General features: G+C 43.4%; 1 protein-coding gene across 2 annotated transcripts in view; it reads left to right on the plus strand.

Moving 5' to 3' along the window:
• LOC115163410 (transcription elongation factor SPT6) overlaps nt 1-15491 on the plus strand; it is a 41328-nt gene extending 25837 nt beyond the window's left edge. The window contains exons 23-37 of one of the 2 annotated variants that reach the window (XM_029715244.1): nt 8085-8252; nt 9018-9145; nt 9317-9524; nt 9688-9835; nt 10035-10177; nt 10369-10509; nt 10668-10863; nt 11176-11414; nt 11599-11712; nt 12005-12129; nt 12634-12746; nt 12853-12930; nt 13425-13603; nt 13737-13960; nt 14191-15491. In XM_029715244.1, the coding sequence (XP_029571104.1) occupies nt 8085-8252; nt 9018-9145; nt 9317-9524; nt 9688-9835; nt 10035-10177; nt 10369-10509; nt 10668-10863; nt 11176-11414; nt 11599-11712; nt 12005-12129; nt 12634-12746; nt 12853-12930; nt 13425-13603; nt 13737-13960; nt 14191-14377 (2391 nt within the window). In that variant the 3' untranslated portion in view covers nt 14378-15491. Of the gene's footprint in view, nt 1-8084; nt 8253-9017; nt 9146-9316; nt 9525-9687; nt 9836-10034; nt 10178-10368; nt 10510-10667; nt 10864-11175; nt 11415-11598; nt 11713-12004; nt 12130-12633; nt 12747-12852; nt 12931-13424; nt 13604-13736; nt 13961-14190 lie in introns of those variants that run through there. The other variant, XR_003869735.1, reaches the window with a different exon arrangement.
• The last annotated feature ends 480 nt before the right edge of the window (nt 15492-15971 follow it).

Raw genomic sequence — 15971 nt, forward strand, 5'->3', positions numbered from 1 at the left:
ACCAGTAAGGCTCTACACCAGTTGTAAAGCGGATTATTGTGCTTAATTTTAAGAGGTAATTTGGTTACTTAAGTTGTGATACAAAATGTATCAAAACATATAGGCCTATGGGCTAGACTACATGAGGTGTGCGACTATGATTTGAAAAGGTCACGCAGAAAAAAGGCATGTGCTGTTTCTTGCCTTACTGCACACGCTGGGCATCATTCACAAGTGGTAATCCATCAATCACAAGTGATAATACATCATTCACAAGTGATAATACATCATTAACAAGTGGCGTAGCAGTCAGGCGTCTTTGTCTTCATCTTGTCGTGTCCCGTGTATATATCTTTATATATATATTTTTATATCTTTTTTCTTCGCATATATTTTTTATATTTTTCTTAACCCCAACTTCAACATACTCTACTGCAACCCACCTCACCCAATGTGGTATAGATCTGCTATTTTCTTTACTTTAGAACCGGAACCCCCAACAGAAGCTAGCTACTAGCTAGTAGTCAGCTAGCCACTGCTAGCGGTCATCAGCTAACCTTTAGCCCGGACAACTCATGCCAGTCTGCACAGCGCGATTCAACCCAGAGCTTATCTGACTTCTTTTTCTCCATATCGCCGGATTCCTACCGCAAGCTCTGAACCTCTTCACCTGGATCATCGCAGCTAGTTAGCTGCTATCCGATTGGCTTCTCCTGGCTAACGTCTCTGTCCCAAAGCAAGCGCCAATTAGCCTGGAGCTAACCTATGCTAGGCCCATCTCCCGGCTGTCTGAAGAGGTCCATCAGCCACTCCTTGGGCTACAATACCTATTTTGCCAATTGGCCTGGACCCCTTTTATTGCCGATACGGAGCCTCGCTGATCCATCACGACTGGACTACTGACGTAATCTGCCCGAGGGGGGTTTTCAACAGGCTCCTCTGTTGCGACGTCCCCTGAATGCCCATCTGCTAGCCTGCTAGCCGCGGCTTGCTAGCTGTCTAGAGCATTTATTTTTATTTATTTATTTTATTTTACCATTATTTAACCAGGTAAGTTGACTGAGAACACGTTCTCATTTACAGCAACGACCTGGGGAATAGTTACAGGGGAGAGGAGGGGGATGAATGAGCAAATTGTAAAGCTGGGGATGATTAGGTGACCATGATGGTATGCTGGACAGCTTGGGAATTTAGCCAGGACACAGGGGGTTAACACCCCTTAACACCCCTACTCAGCTAACCGGACTGTTAGCTGAAGAGATCCATCAGCCAATTTCTTGGGCTACTATAACTACACCTATTTTTCCAATTGGCCTGGACCCTTTTACTACACGGACCCCTGCTGATCCATCACGACTGGTCTGCCGATGTAACCGCACGAGGGGGCTACAACAGACTTCTTCCATCGCGACGTCCCTCTAAGGCCCTTCTGCTAGCCTGCTATCCCCGGCCCGCTAGCTGTCTGAATCACCGTGTCTCCAGCCTGCCCAGCTCCTCACTGGACCCTATGATCACTCGGCTACGCATGCCTCTCCCTAATGTCAATATGCCTTGTCCATTGCTGTTTTGGTTAGTGATTATTGTCTTATTTCACTGTAGAGCCTCCAGCCCTGCTCAATATGCCTCAGCTAACCCTCTTGTCCCACCTCCCACACATGCGGTGACCTCACCTGGTTTAATTGATGTCTCTAGAGACAATACCTCTCTCATCGTCACTCAATGCCTAGGTTTACCTCCACTGTATTCACATCCTACCATACATTTGTCTGTACATTATGCCTTGAATCTATTCTTCCGCGCCCAGAAACCTGCTCCTTTTACTCTCTTTTCCGAAAGTACTAGACGATAGAGGTAGACCGATTAATCAGGGCCGATTTCAAGTTTTCATAACAATCGGAAATCGGCATTTTTGGACACCGATCATGGCCGATTACATTGCGCTCCACGAGGAGACTGCGTGGCAGGCTGACTACCTGTTATGTGAGTGCAGCAAGGAGCCAAGGTAAGGTGCTAGCTAGCATTAAACGTATCTTATAAAAAACAATCAATCTTAACATAATCACTAGTTAAATACACATGGTTGAGGATATTACTAGTTTATATAGCTTGTCCTGCGTTGCATATAATCGATGCGGTGCCTGTTAATTTATCATTGAATCATAGCCTACTTCGCCAAACGGGTGATTTAACAAGCGCATTTGCGAAAAAGCATTGTCGTTGCACCAATGTGTACCTAACCATAAACATCAACGCCTTTCTTAAAATCAATACACAAGTATATATTTTTAAACCTGCATATTTACTTAATATTGCCTGCTAACATGAATTTCTTTTAACTAGGGCAATTGTCTCACTTCTCTTGCATTCTGTGCAACAGAGTCAGGGTATATGCAGCAGTTTGGGCCGCCTGGCTCGTTGTGAACTGTGGAGACTATTTCTTCCTAACAAAGACAGCCAACTTCGCCAAACGGGGGATGATTTAACAAAAGCAGTGAAATATGGAACGGTTCCGTATTTCACTGTTTACGGATTTGACCATATTAATGGCCTAAGGCTCGTATTTCTGTGTGTTATTATGTTATAATTAAGTCTATGATTTGATATTTGATAGAGCAGTCTGACTGAGCGGTGGTAGGCAGCAGCAGGCTCGTAAGCATTCATTCAAACAGCACTTTCGTGCATTTGCCAGCAGCTATTGCGCTGTTTATGACTTCAAGCCTATCAACTCCAGAGATTAGGCTGGTGTAACCGATGTGAAATGGCTAGCTAGTTAGCGGGGTGCGCGCTAATAGCGTTTCAAAGGTCACTCGCTCTGAGACTTGGAGTAGTTGTTCCCCTTGCTCTGCAAGGGCCCCGGCTTTTGTGGAGCAATGGGTAATGATGCTTCGAGGGTGGCTGTTGTCGATGTGTTCCTGGTTCGAGGCCAGGTAGGGGCGAGGAGAGGGACGGAAGCTATACTGTTACACTGGCAATACTAAAGTGCCTATAAGAACATCCAATAGTCAAAGGTATATGAAATACAAATGGTATAGAGAGAAATAGTCCTATAATTCCTATAATAATCTCAACCTAAAACTTCTTAACTGGGAATATTGAAGACTCATGTTAAAAGGAACCACCAGCTTTCATATGTTCTCATGTTCTGAGCAAGGAACTTAAATGTTAGCTTTTTTACATGGCACATATTGCACTTTTACTTTCTTCTCCAACACTTTGTTTTTGCATTATTTCAACCAAATTGAACATGTTTCATTATTTATTTGAAGCTAAATTGATTTGATTAAAATAAAAGTGTTCATTCAGTATTGTTGTAATTGTCATTATTACAAATAAATAAATACAATTAAAAAGATCGGCCTATTAATCGGCATTGTCTTTTTTTGGTCCTCCAATAATCGGTATCGCCGTTGAAAAATCATAATCGGTTGACCTCTACTAGACGACCAGTTCTTATAGCCTTTAGCTGTACCCTTATCCTACTCCTCCTCTGGTCCTCTGGTGATGTAGAGGTTAATCCAGGCCCTGTAGTGCCTAGCTCCACTCCCATTCCCCAGGCGCTCTCATTTTGTTGACTTCTGTAACCGTAAAAGCCTTGGTTTCACGCATGTTAACATTAGAAGCCTCCTCCCTAAGTTTGTTTTATTCACTGCTTTAGCACACTCCGCCAACCCGGATGTCCTAGCCGTGTCTGAATCCTGGCTTAGGAAGGCCACCAGAAACCCTGAAATTTCCATCCCTAACTATAACATTTTCCGACAAGATAGAACTGCCAAAGGGAAAAGAGTTGCAATCTACTGTTCTGTCTTACTATCCAGGTCTGTGCCCAAACAATTTGAGCTTCTACTTTTAAAAATCCACCTTTCCAGATACAAGTCTCTCACCGTTGCCTCTTGCTAAAGACCACCTTCTGCCCCCAGCTGTGCCCTGGACACCATATATGAATTGATTGCCCCCCCATCTATCTTCAGAGCTCGTGCTGTTAGGTGACCTAAACTGGGACATGCTTAACACCCCGGCCATTCTACAATCTAAGCTTGATGCCCTCAATCTCACACAAATTATCAATGAACCTACCAGGTATAACCCCAAATCCGTAAACACAGGCACCCTCATAGATATCATCCTAACCAACCTGCCCTCCAAATACACCTCTGCTGTCTTCAGTAATGGGACTGCAGTCAAACGACTACCCTTCATCACTGTCAAACGCTCCCTAAAACACTTCAGCGAGCAGGCCTTTCTAATCGACCTCGCCCGGGTATCCTGGAAGGATATTGACCTCATTCCGTCAGTAGAAGATGCCTGGTTATTCTTTAAAAGTGCTTTCCTCACAATCTTAAATAAGCATGCCCCATTCAAAAAATGTAGAACCAGGAACAGATATACCCCGTGGTTCACTCCAGACCTGACTACCCTTGACCAGCACAATAACATCCTGTGGCGTACTGTATTAGCATCGAATAGCCCCCGCGATATGCACTTTTCAGGGAAGTTAGGAACCAATATACACCAATATAGATCACTGCCTCGTTGCTTGCGTCCGTAATGGGTCTGCGGTCAAACGACCACCCTTCATCACTGTCAAACGCTCCCTAAAACACTTCAGCGAGCAGGCCTTTCTAATCGACCTCGCCCGGGTATCCTGAAAGGATATTGACCTCATTCCGTCAGTAGAAGATGCCTGGTTATTCTTTAAAAGTGCTTTCCTCACAATCTTAAATAAGCATGCCCCATTCAAAAAATGTAGATCCAGGAACAGATATACCCCGTGGTTCACTCCAGACCTGACTGCCCTTGACCAGCACAATAACATCCTGTGGCGTACTGTATTAGCATCGAATAGCCCCCGCGATATGCACTTTTCAGGGAAGTTCGGAACCAATATACACAGGCAGTTAGGAGAGCAAAGGCTAGATTTTTGAAACAGAAATTTGCATCTTGCAGCACAAACTCCAAAATGTTCTGGGACACTGTAAAGTCCATGGAGAATAAGAGCACCTCCTCCCAGCTGCCCACTGCACTGAGGCTAGGAAACATAAATAAATCCACGATAATTGAGAATTTCAATAAGCCTTTTTCTACGGCTGGCCATGCTTTCCACCTGGCCACCCCTACCCTGGCCAACAGCCCTGCACCCCCCACAGCAACTTGCCCAAGCCTCCCCCATTTCTCCTTCTCCCAAATCAAGATAGCTGATGTTCTGAAAGAGCTGCAAAATCTGGACCTCTACAAATCAGCAGGGCTAGACAATCTGGACCCTCTCTTTCTAAAATGATCAGCCGAAATTGTTGCAACCCTTATTACTAGCCTGTTCAACCTCTCTTTCGTATCGTCTGAGATCCCCAAAGATTGGAAAGCTGCCCCAGTCATCCCCCTCTTCAAAGGGGGAGACATTCTAGACCCAAACTGCTGCAGACCTATATCTATCATATCCTGCCTTTCTAAGGTCTTCGAAAGCCAAGTTAACAAACAGATCACCGACCATTTCGAATCCCACCGTACCTTCTCCGCTATGCAATCTGGTTTCCGAGCTGGTCATGGGAGCACCTCAGCCACGCTCAAGGTCCTAAACGATATCATAACCTCCATTGATAAGAGACAATACTATGCAGCTGTATTCATAGACCTGCCCAAGGCTTTCGACTCTGTCAATCAACACATTCTTATTGGCAGACTCAACCGCCTTAATTTCTCAAATGACTGCCTCGCCTGGTTCACCAGCTACTTCTCAGACAGAGTTCAGTGTGTCAAATCGGAGGGCCTGTTGTCCGTACCTCTGGCAGTCTCTATGGGGGTGCCACAGGGTTAAATTCTCGTGCCGACTCTTTTCTCTGTATACATCAATGATGTCGCTCTTGCTGTTGGTGATTCTCTGATCCACCTCTACGCAGATGACACCATTCTGTATACTTCTGGCCCTTCTTTGGACACTGTTAACTAACCTCCAGACGAGCTTCAAGGCTGTACTCTCCTTCCGTGGCCTCCAACTGCTCTTAAATGCAAGTAAAACTAAATGCATGCTCTTCAAACAATCGCTACCTGCACCTGCCCATCTGTCCAGCATCACTACTCTGGACGGTTCTGACTTAGAATATGGGGACATCTACAAATACCTAGGTGTATGGTTAGACTATAAACTCTCCTTCCAGACTCACATTAAGCATCTCCAATCCAAAATTAAATCTAGAATCGGCTTCCTATTTCACAACAAAGCATCCTTCACTCATGCTGCCAAACATACCCTCGTAAAACGGACTATCCTTCCGATCCTTGACTTCAGCGATGTCATTTACAAAATAGCGTCCAACACTCTACTCAGCAAATTGGATGCAGTCTATCACAGTGCCATCCGTTTTGTCACCAAAGCCCCATTTACTACTCACCACTGCGACCTGAATGCTCTCGTTGGCTGGCCCTCGCTTCATATTCGTCGCCAAACCCACTGGCTCCAGGTCATCTATAAGTCTTTGCTAGGTAAAGCCCCACCTTATGTCAGCTCACTGGTCACCATAGCAGCACCCACCCGTAGCACGCGCTTCAGCAGGTATATTTCACTGGTCACCCCCAATGCCAATTCCTCCTTTGGCCGCATTTCCTTCCAGTTCTCTGCTGCCAATGACTGGAACGAATTGCAAAAATCACTGAAGCTGGAGACTCATATCTCCCTCACTAACTTTCAGCACCAGCTGTCAGAGCAGCTCACAGATCACTGCACCTGTACATAGCCCATCTGTAAATAGCCCATCCAACTACCTCATCCCCATACTGTTATTTTTTTGTTTTTGCTCTTTTGCACCCCAGTATCTCTACTTGCACATCATCATCTGCACAGCTATCACTCCAGTGTTTAATTGCTAAATTGTAATTATTTCGCCACTATGGCCTATGGCTTACCTCATTTGCACACACTGTATATAGACTTTTTTTTCCTATTGTGTTATTGACTGTATGTTTGTTTATTCCATGTGTAACTCTGTGTTGTTGTTTGTGTCGCACTGCTTTGCTTTATCTTGGCCAGGTTGCAGTTGTAAATTAGAACTTGTTCTCAACTAGCCTACCTGGTTAAATAAAGGTGAAATAAAATGTTAAAGATTATAGGTAATTCACAAGTTCACAAGTGATATTGTCACCCATCAGACTATTCATAATTTAATATTGTCTTTACATATGCTAATTAATATACTGTATGTGTGAAATTAGTTTTTATTTAGAATGGACCATTGTCATGCACCTGTCTCGGGAACAGGGACAGGGGGGAAAAATAATTGTAATCTATGCACTTAAATAGCAAATGGAGGACGCTTTTGCCATGGTTCATTTTCATTCCAGGCAGGTAGGCTATACTCCTGTTGTAAAGCAAAGCAATTTTCTTAATATTAGGTTAGTTGAGAAATAAATATAGTAAGCCTAGCCTATAGAAAGCTGATGGGAACCTCCTCTTTTTAATAGAAGCCATCAAAACTCTGTTTTCTCACGCAATTGAATAGCCTATAGATTACATTTTCAATTACATTTGCATTGATGACAGAGTGATTAGAGGGACAATAGAGTGCTGAGGCTACTAATGACCATCAGCAGCATCAGAGCTTGAAGAGGCCAAGTTACCGTGACTAAATGGTCACGTGGAATTTGACTGCGGTCATGACTCTGGTCATCGTAACAGCCCTAGCTGTGATTGGTTAATAACCTATAATGTCAATGTATAAAATGGAGAGCCCACTCTCGAAATGTAATGTGTTTAAAGAGTATATTGTTCCAAACACCAAGATGTTGTCTGTAACATGTATGGTTCAGGGATCATAGGGTCTTACAGGAGGCAGGTATAAGTTTTAAAAAGGCCTAAAATGGTTAAAAAAAAATGTTGTGATACAAATGTAAAAACCATGTTGAACATCCTTCCTCCTAATTCAGTTTTTGTGAGAATTGCCAGAACAATCTGTGATAACATAAATATTTTCGGGCCATGCTGGAGTGGAATCACCCAAATGCTCCTGCAAGTCTAGTTGACTGTACATGATAATCATAGTCTGGTTTGAATCAAAGTCTGTGAATCAATGTGTCTGTAAAGAGTGAGTCTAACTGTTCTCTGTTTGCTTCCCAAACAGGAGCATGTAGTGAAGGAGGACCTGCTGAATGCTCTGTACTGTGAGTTCATCAACCGGGTGAATGAAGTGGGTGTGGATGTGAACCGGGCCATGGCCCACCCCTACACCCAGAGCCTGGTGCAGTACGTCTGTGGCCTGGGGCCCAGGAAGGGATCCCACCTGCTCAGGGTAAGACATAGATCATATAAGGCATCTAGATTGCCAACATGTTAATACAATGTAATTACAGTGTTACTACACAGATATAAAAGCAACAATATACCAAGTGTTACCAGATATAATTGATCAATATACAGTAGCAATATGTACCAATATGTTTTTATTATTATAGTTTCTCATTACTCTACTGCAGGGGTTCCTCAACTTTTTCACTCAGGCCCCCCTTCCAGCATTGTGGAAATCCCATTCCCCCACTTGCACTCGCGTCACATCTATTTCTATGGGCGCAAGCACTGTTCATGACACAAACTGTTCACACCCCTTTTGTTGGTGGAGAGAACATTTTGCAGGTTTAAAGTTTATTTTCTGCAATTCTACACATTTTGTCATGGGGTGCAGAGAAGATTTTGTGGTTTTAAAGCAAATTTTCTGACATGAATACACAAATGTCTAATGTGTATTCATGTCATATTTGAATGACTCAAACTTTTCCACAAAATCTATGGGCAAAAAACCCTAGCTAAAAAAACTTTATCTGACATGCGCTACTTGATCTGGACATTTCTGACAAGTTATAAACAGCTCTCTAAGGTATGCAATGACTGACATGACGAGAAAACTGATGATGCACTACTCGAAATTGCACCTTTGGCATTCTACTATTACAACTTTTAAGAGTAAGTTTAAAGCTGGACCCTGCGCAACCCACAGTTTGGGAACCACTGCTCTACTGTACTGACATCTGAACAGATACTTTTACATCTCTGTTTCCAGATCCTGAAGCAAAATAACACTCGTCTGGAAAACCGCACTCAGCTGGTCACCATGTGTCACATGGGCCCCAAGGTCTTCATCAACTGTGCTGGTTTCATCAAGATTGACACAGCTTCACTTGGAGACAGGTCGGTCTCAGAACATTGGGCATGGTCATTCATGCAATACCGCAGAAAATTCCTGAGACTTAAAACCATATTTTGATTTGAAATTTAACTCATAATAGTAACATTCACTATTACATTTATTGACATCATCACACAGCCAATTCACTAAATAGTGTCTCTCCCTACCTGCAGTACTGACTCCTATATTGAGGTTCTGGACGGGTCGCGGGTGCACCCAGAGACCTACGAGTGGGCCAGGAAGATGGCCGTGGATGCCCTGGAGTACGATGAGTCAGCGGAGGATGCCAACCCGGCCGGAGCACTGGAGGAGATCCTGGAAAACCCGGAGCGGCTCAAAGACTTAGACTTGGACGCCTTTGCTGAGGAACTGGAAAGACAGGTCAGTGTGGGAGATGTAGGCTGCATCCCAGAAGTAGTGCACTATATAGGGAATAGGGTGCCATTTGGAACACATCCGTTGTCCTACTCTGGGTAGTTATGAAGCGCTTGCATACTCTTCCTGATCTGAGGACATTGTAGTTTGAGACTCTCTGTGTCCACAGGGCTATGGTAACAAGGGCATCACCCTGTATGACATCCGTGCTGAGCTGAGCTGCCGGTACAAAGACCTGAGGTCCACCTACAGAGGACCTAACACAGAGGAGATCTTCAACCTGCTCACCAAGGAGACACCAGAGACCTTTTACATCGGTACGTAATGTTCCTTCTCAACCAGGGCCTTATTGATATCTCTTTCAAAGTGATGGGTTAACATGCACACTACCATGCTTTTTTGGTGCAGGGAGTCACAGCCCCAATGTGGACATAGTAGAAAACATGTATAACTTTCTTATTGGTATCTCAACACTGTTTTCATGGTCTCGGTCTGTCTGGTATCGTGGCTCTCTAGGTAAACTGATCACCAGTGTGGTGACAGGCATTGCTCACCGGCGCCCCCAGGGGGAGAGTTATGACCAGGCCATAAGGAATGATGAGACAGGTCTGTGGCAGTGTCCTTTCTGTCAGCAGGATAACTTCCCTGAGCTCAGCGAGGTGAGAATCTGATATGCTCCATATTCTGCTGCAATCTATACTTGCACACTGTGAGTGACAGCCCATCTGAAGAGTGGTGGGTTATCGGGTTTTAAGTTTCTAGATTATTGTTATTTGTTGCTATAGTTTTATTGACCACAGCTATCTTTTTGATCAACAAAGTATGACATAGCCTCTGTTTTCTTTGGCAGGTGTGGAATCATTTTGACAGTGGCTCCTGCCCTGGCCAAGCTATTGGGGTCCGCTGTCGCATGGACAACGGAGTCACTGGCTTTATCCCTACCAAGTTCCTCAGTGACAAAGTGGTCAAGCATCCTGAAGAAAGGGTTAAGGTATCACTGTAGCTTCCCCCAAAATATCTCTCGATTTCAGTATAACTAACAGTCAATTACCAAAGTCATATAACACTTTATAAAAGTCATATAGCACTTTATAAAAGTCATAACACTTTATAAAAGTCATATAACACTTTAACTTGAACCTGCTGTAGGTGGGCATGACAGTGCACTGCAGGATCATGAAGATTGACATTGAGAAGCTCAGTGTGGATCTGACCTGTCGGACGTCAGACCTGTCGGATAAGAACAATGAGTGGAAGCTTCCCAAGGACACCTACTACGACTTTGACACTGAGACAGAGGATGTGAAGCAGGAGGAGGAGGCCAAGAAGAAACAGCAGAGAACAAGTGTGAACCTGTCTGAGATCTTACTGTACAACTCTAGATGGAGAACATAGCTGGAATTGATAAATTGATAAAATTACATTCTTGATTCATCTTTTATTATTGGTTGATTTTGGTAATGGTTTTGGTAAGAGTAGATTTTGGGCTGGTTTCCGGGACACAGATTAAGCCTAGTCCTGGAATAAGAAGCATGGTCATTGGAAATGTTACATTTAAAGTGTTTTTTAGTCCAGGACTAGGCTACATCTATGTCTGGGAGACCAGGCCTAATAATATAATACCAAATGCTAAAATACATCTTTCCACTCCCTGTAGCCTACATCAAGAGGGTGATAGCCCACCCATCGTTCCATAACATCAACTTCAAGCAGGCAGAGAAGATGATGGAGTCCATGGACCAGGGAGATGTGATCATCAGGCCCAGCAGTAAAGGAGAGAACCACCTGACTGTTACTTGGAAGGTTGCTGATTGCATCTACCAGCACATTGACGTACGAGAGGAGGGCAAGGAGAACGCCTTCAGCCTGGGACATACCCTGTGGATCAACACTGAGGTCAGCTCCATTCACAGGCTTCTTCATTATGAAGCAGTATATGCCTGTATGAATATAATTATCTGCGTCCAAAATGGCACCCTTTCCCTATATAATCCACAGAAGTAGTGCACTATGTAGGGAATAGGGCGCCATTTGGCATGAAACCAATGTGTTTCACTAGGTTGTTTGACCTTTTTCTCAGGAATTTGAAGATCTGGATGAAATCACAGCCAGATACGTTCAACCAATGGCTGCGTTTGCTCGCGATCTACTTGGTCACAAGTATTTTCAAGAATGCAATGGTGGAGACCGAAAGGTAGGAACAAGGATATACTTTCTTTCAGTTCACAGTATCATTGTGTATGAATGTGTATTTATGTGTGTGTGTGTGTGTGTGTGTGTGTGTGTGTGTGTGTGTGTGTGTGTGTGTGTGTGTGTGTGTGTGTGTGTGTGTGTGTGTGTGTGTGTGTGTGTGTGTGTGTGTGTGTGTGTGTGTGTGTGTGTGTGTTTGAGAGAGAGAATAAGAGTTTCAAAGAGACAGATGGGATAGAAACCTTCAATTCTCTTCGATTGATCATCAGCTTCCATCCCTGTTTTTTGAATTGCAGAAAATGGAGGAGGTATTGGTGAAAAGCAAGAAGGAAAAGCCTACATTCATCCCCTACTATGTGTCTGCCTGTAGAGAGCTGCCAGGGAAGTTTCTGCTCGGTTACCAGCCCCGCGGAAAACCAAGGTTACCTCAGGACTGCCAACCACACTAGCCGCTGCCTTTGTCATTCAAATAAACACCCATTCATACAATGCATGCATTTGCATAGATATAGAAATGCTGGAGTTGCACTTGACTTCATTTTCTTTCATGTGCAATTGACACCCTAAAGAAAAAAGCACTTGTGTTGGAAATGGAACTGCCTCACCCTCAAAACCCAAACACAGAATGTGTGTCAGTACAGTAGGGAAAGCATAAAGCGCCTGTTTGTCTCTGCCGCTGTTGCCTGCCAAGAGAAAGAGTGATTATTGGTGCTTGTTTAGAGACATGAAAGGACATAAACATTAACCCTTATTTACTTCTCTCTCACTCACTCAGGAGGGTTTGTCACATGTATCCACAGTAATCATCACTGTTCAGTGAACCTTCATAAAGTACTATACTGTGGTGTTGTAATGTAATGTCACATAATGTACTGTCATTGTTATATTGTCATAATCAGAATGGCATGACTTCTCTGGCATGCAGGGTTGAGTTTGTGACTGTCACGCCTGAGGGGTTCAGATACAGAGGCCAGATTTTTCCCACAGTCAATGGACTCTTCCGCTGGTTCAAAGACCATTTCCAGGAGCCAGTGGCAGGTCAGAGCCTACACAGAATGCCACACAATGAAACCTACAGTCCAGGGTAATCGTGCTCTAATGATGGATCACTTCTGTTATCTGATATTTGGTATTTCTCCTACAGGAATTACTCCCAGCAGCAGCAGTAGAACACGAACCCCGGCCTCTGTCAATGCCACGCCAGCCAATATTAACATTGCAGGTCAGTTTAGGGCCGGGACGATATCAGTATCACCATATGTTTTTCATGGCAAAAAGGAAAACACGAAGCAGACAAAACTCTTTGGTTATTTAAAAACCTGCTGTATGTAGAATATTGTGTGCTATAGCTTGGTAAAAATAAATCCATGTGACTCTGGATGACAACATAATGATGTTTGTTTCCAACATTAGGGCTGTTTTCCTAAAGAAGTTAAATCTGCTTTGTGCTTTATTTCCTTGACACGATATTAACGAGTATCGTGATACTGGTATTGTTCTGGCCCTATGTCAGTTACTGTGTATACTCACTCCCCAGGAGTTCTATGGCTATGATATGTACTGTATGTTACCTCAATTGGTTTTCAACATTTCATGCATCCTAAGGTTGAAATCGTCAGCATTTTAAGGACTTTTAAGAAACAGTTTCTCTGTTTAATCTTCTCCTAATGTATAAAGTTGTATGTGTTATGTATGCCCTGTGTGTCTGTCACTCAGATCTGACTCGTGCAGTGAACGCCCTCCCTCAGAACATGACCTCTCAGATGTTCAGTGCCATTGCCGCGGTAACGGGCCAGGGCCAGAACCCCAACACCACACCTGCCGGATGGGCATCCAGCCAGTACGGCTATACTGGTGGCAGCAGCGGTGGAGGGGGGAGCAGCAGCGCCTATCATGTACGTTTGGAATACACAGACACTTACTGTATATCTGAATGTCACAATCACAAAAACTTTGGACTTTCATCTCTATCAGTTTTTCATATTTCTGTTCAACATGAGCCCTTGAACTTTATTTTTTCTGCCCCAGGTGTTTGCCACACCAGCTCAGCAGCCCATTGCTACTCCCCTTCTGACGCCCAGCTATTCATACACCACCCCCACCCCTAGCCAGCAGCAGACTATCACCACGCCCCAGTACCCCAGCAACACTCCCCAGTCCTCACACGGATCACACGGACATGGACACCGCCCTTCCTCCTCCACACCATCATCAACATCCTCCTCCCGCCACCACAGGACACCAACACCAAAGTAAGTCACCTCTCAAAACTAGCTCTTAGACAGAATTATCCGATAGAGAAACTATTTAAATTTGGGTCATTCAAATGGAGAGATTATGGTCAATGTACGTAGCTGCGTACTTACAGAAGTTTCCAACGGCAGATAACTTACCTCTAATTGTTCAGGAAGCATACAACTGCTACATTGCAAGTGAGTAAGTAAATAGTGAGTTATCTTCTCTCCCTGCTCCCAACCCTCAGGGCAACTTCCCACACAGCGGTGGACTGGGGAAAGATGGCCGAGCAGTGGCTCCAGGAGAAAGAGGCAGAGCGCAAGAAGACGAGGCCCAGAATGACCCCACGACCTTCTCCCAGCCCCATGATCGAGAGCACGCCCATGTCCCTCGCTGGAGACGCCACACCACTGCTGGATGAGATGGATCGCTAGGTCCAGAGGAGACTTTCCTTCTCCCGATCCCACTGTTACTCACCCCTACTGTACTGTATATGAACTGGACTCATTATATATTACTGCATACACTTCACTGCTTCAGTTGGTCTCATTGAAGAATAAGATGATGGTGACCAACATGAATGACTGAATTGCACGTGGAAAATGTATTTGATAACAGTGGTTTGTTTCAAATTCACCTAAAGAAGATGGTTGGAAATGTTGATTATCACTTCTTTGGTAGCACTGTTTCTCGCTTGCAATTTTAGTGGAATGTACTGGAAACAATGAAAACTGCATGCCTTGTTTAAACCAGGTTTAACGTATTAACTTCAAATGCATGTGATGCAACAAAAACCAATGAAAACTATTTCTTTCTGAATCACACCCGAGGTTACTGTAACATATGCTATATGAATATTAACTATCTCTCAGTAGGGGTTTGAAAAGGCTATTTGTAGTACCATGTATATTATATCTATACCATTTTATCTTTGTCACGTGAGTCTTAGGCCATTTTAATGACTTGTAAGTTTCTGGATTCATATCCAGTTGCTGCTTGGTGTATTGCCTGAGAGCTGACTAGGTATAGGTTTTAGCCTACATTAGCTATACAGGCTTCATGTCTACTCTGAGTGTAACACAATGAAGAACATTGACAGTATTACTTGGAAGTGTTGAACAGAATAGGTATAGGACCTCAAGCACTTTTACTAACTGTATTATTTTTTTACTTTGAATGTTTTTAGTATTTTTAAATGCATTGCCAACTGAAACATGTTGTGGTCTGTGCATACTGTGCTACATCAGCATATTCACATTACAGCTACTGTCCCGTAATATACAGTACACTTAAATGTTATCCTCTGTCAATGTATTTAACCCATATGAATGTATTTTAAACCTATCAAATTCACTTCCTGTAGTTGAATTCAACTCATGTAAGAACAGTGTCCGTTATTTTTAGTATTCATCATGTTCTCATGTAATCCACAAACAAAATGAGTCCATAACAAAGAAGAGATCTATCAGTGCCAGCTTGCAGTACTAATTAAAGCTGTATGTTAGCATTGTTGAATGCCTTTCCTTCATAAAAATGTCAAATACAGAAGACTCTTGTTTCTTTGCCAATTGCGAACAATTGTTACTCTCAAGTAGTCAGACCATACAAAATACAATATGATTCCATTCAAAAGACCATTGAAAAACACTGACAATGCAGCTGATTTAATATAATGTGGTGTGAGGTGAGAAATGATTATACTTTGTCTCAGATCCAACTAGCCTACTACGTTGCCAGGACTGCTTAAACACTCTGTCCCCCCAAACCGAGCTGGTCTGAATGCTTGGGTCTAGTCCCAGTCTGGAACACCATCAGTAGCATGAAAGTCCTCTTTGTTATTAAGCTTTGAAAACCAGTCACTGCTTACTGAAGTGTTCAACTGTTTTACTAAACTCAGCAAAAAAAGAAACGCCCTCTTACTCTCAACTGCGTTTATTTTCAGCAAACTTAACACGTGTAAATATTTGTATGAACATAAGATTCAACAACTGAGACATAAACTGAACAAGTTCCACAGACATGTGACTA

Source organism: Salmo trutta, chromosome 26, assembly GCF_901001165.1.
Source record: "Salmo trutta chromosome 26, fSalTru1.1, whole genome shotgun sequence".
Classification (NCBI taxonomy): domain Eukaryota; kingdom Metazoa; phylum Chordata; class Actinopteri; order Salmoniformes; family Salmonidae; genus Salmo; species Salmo trutta.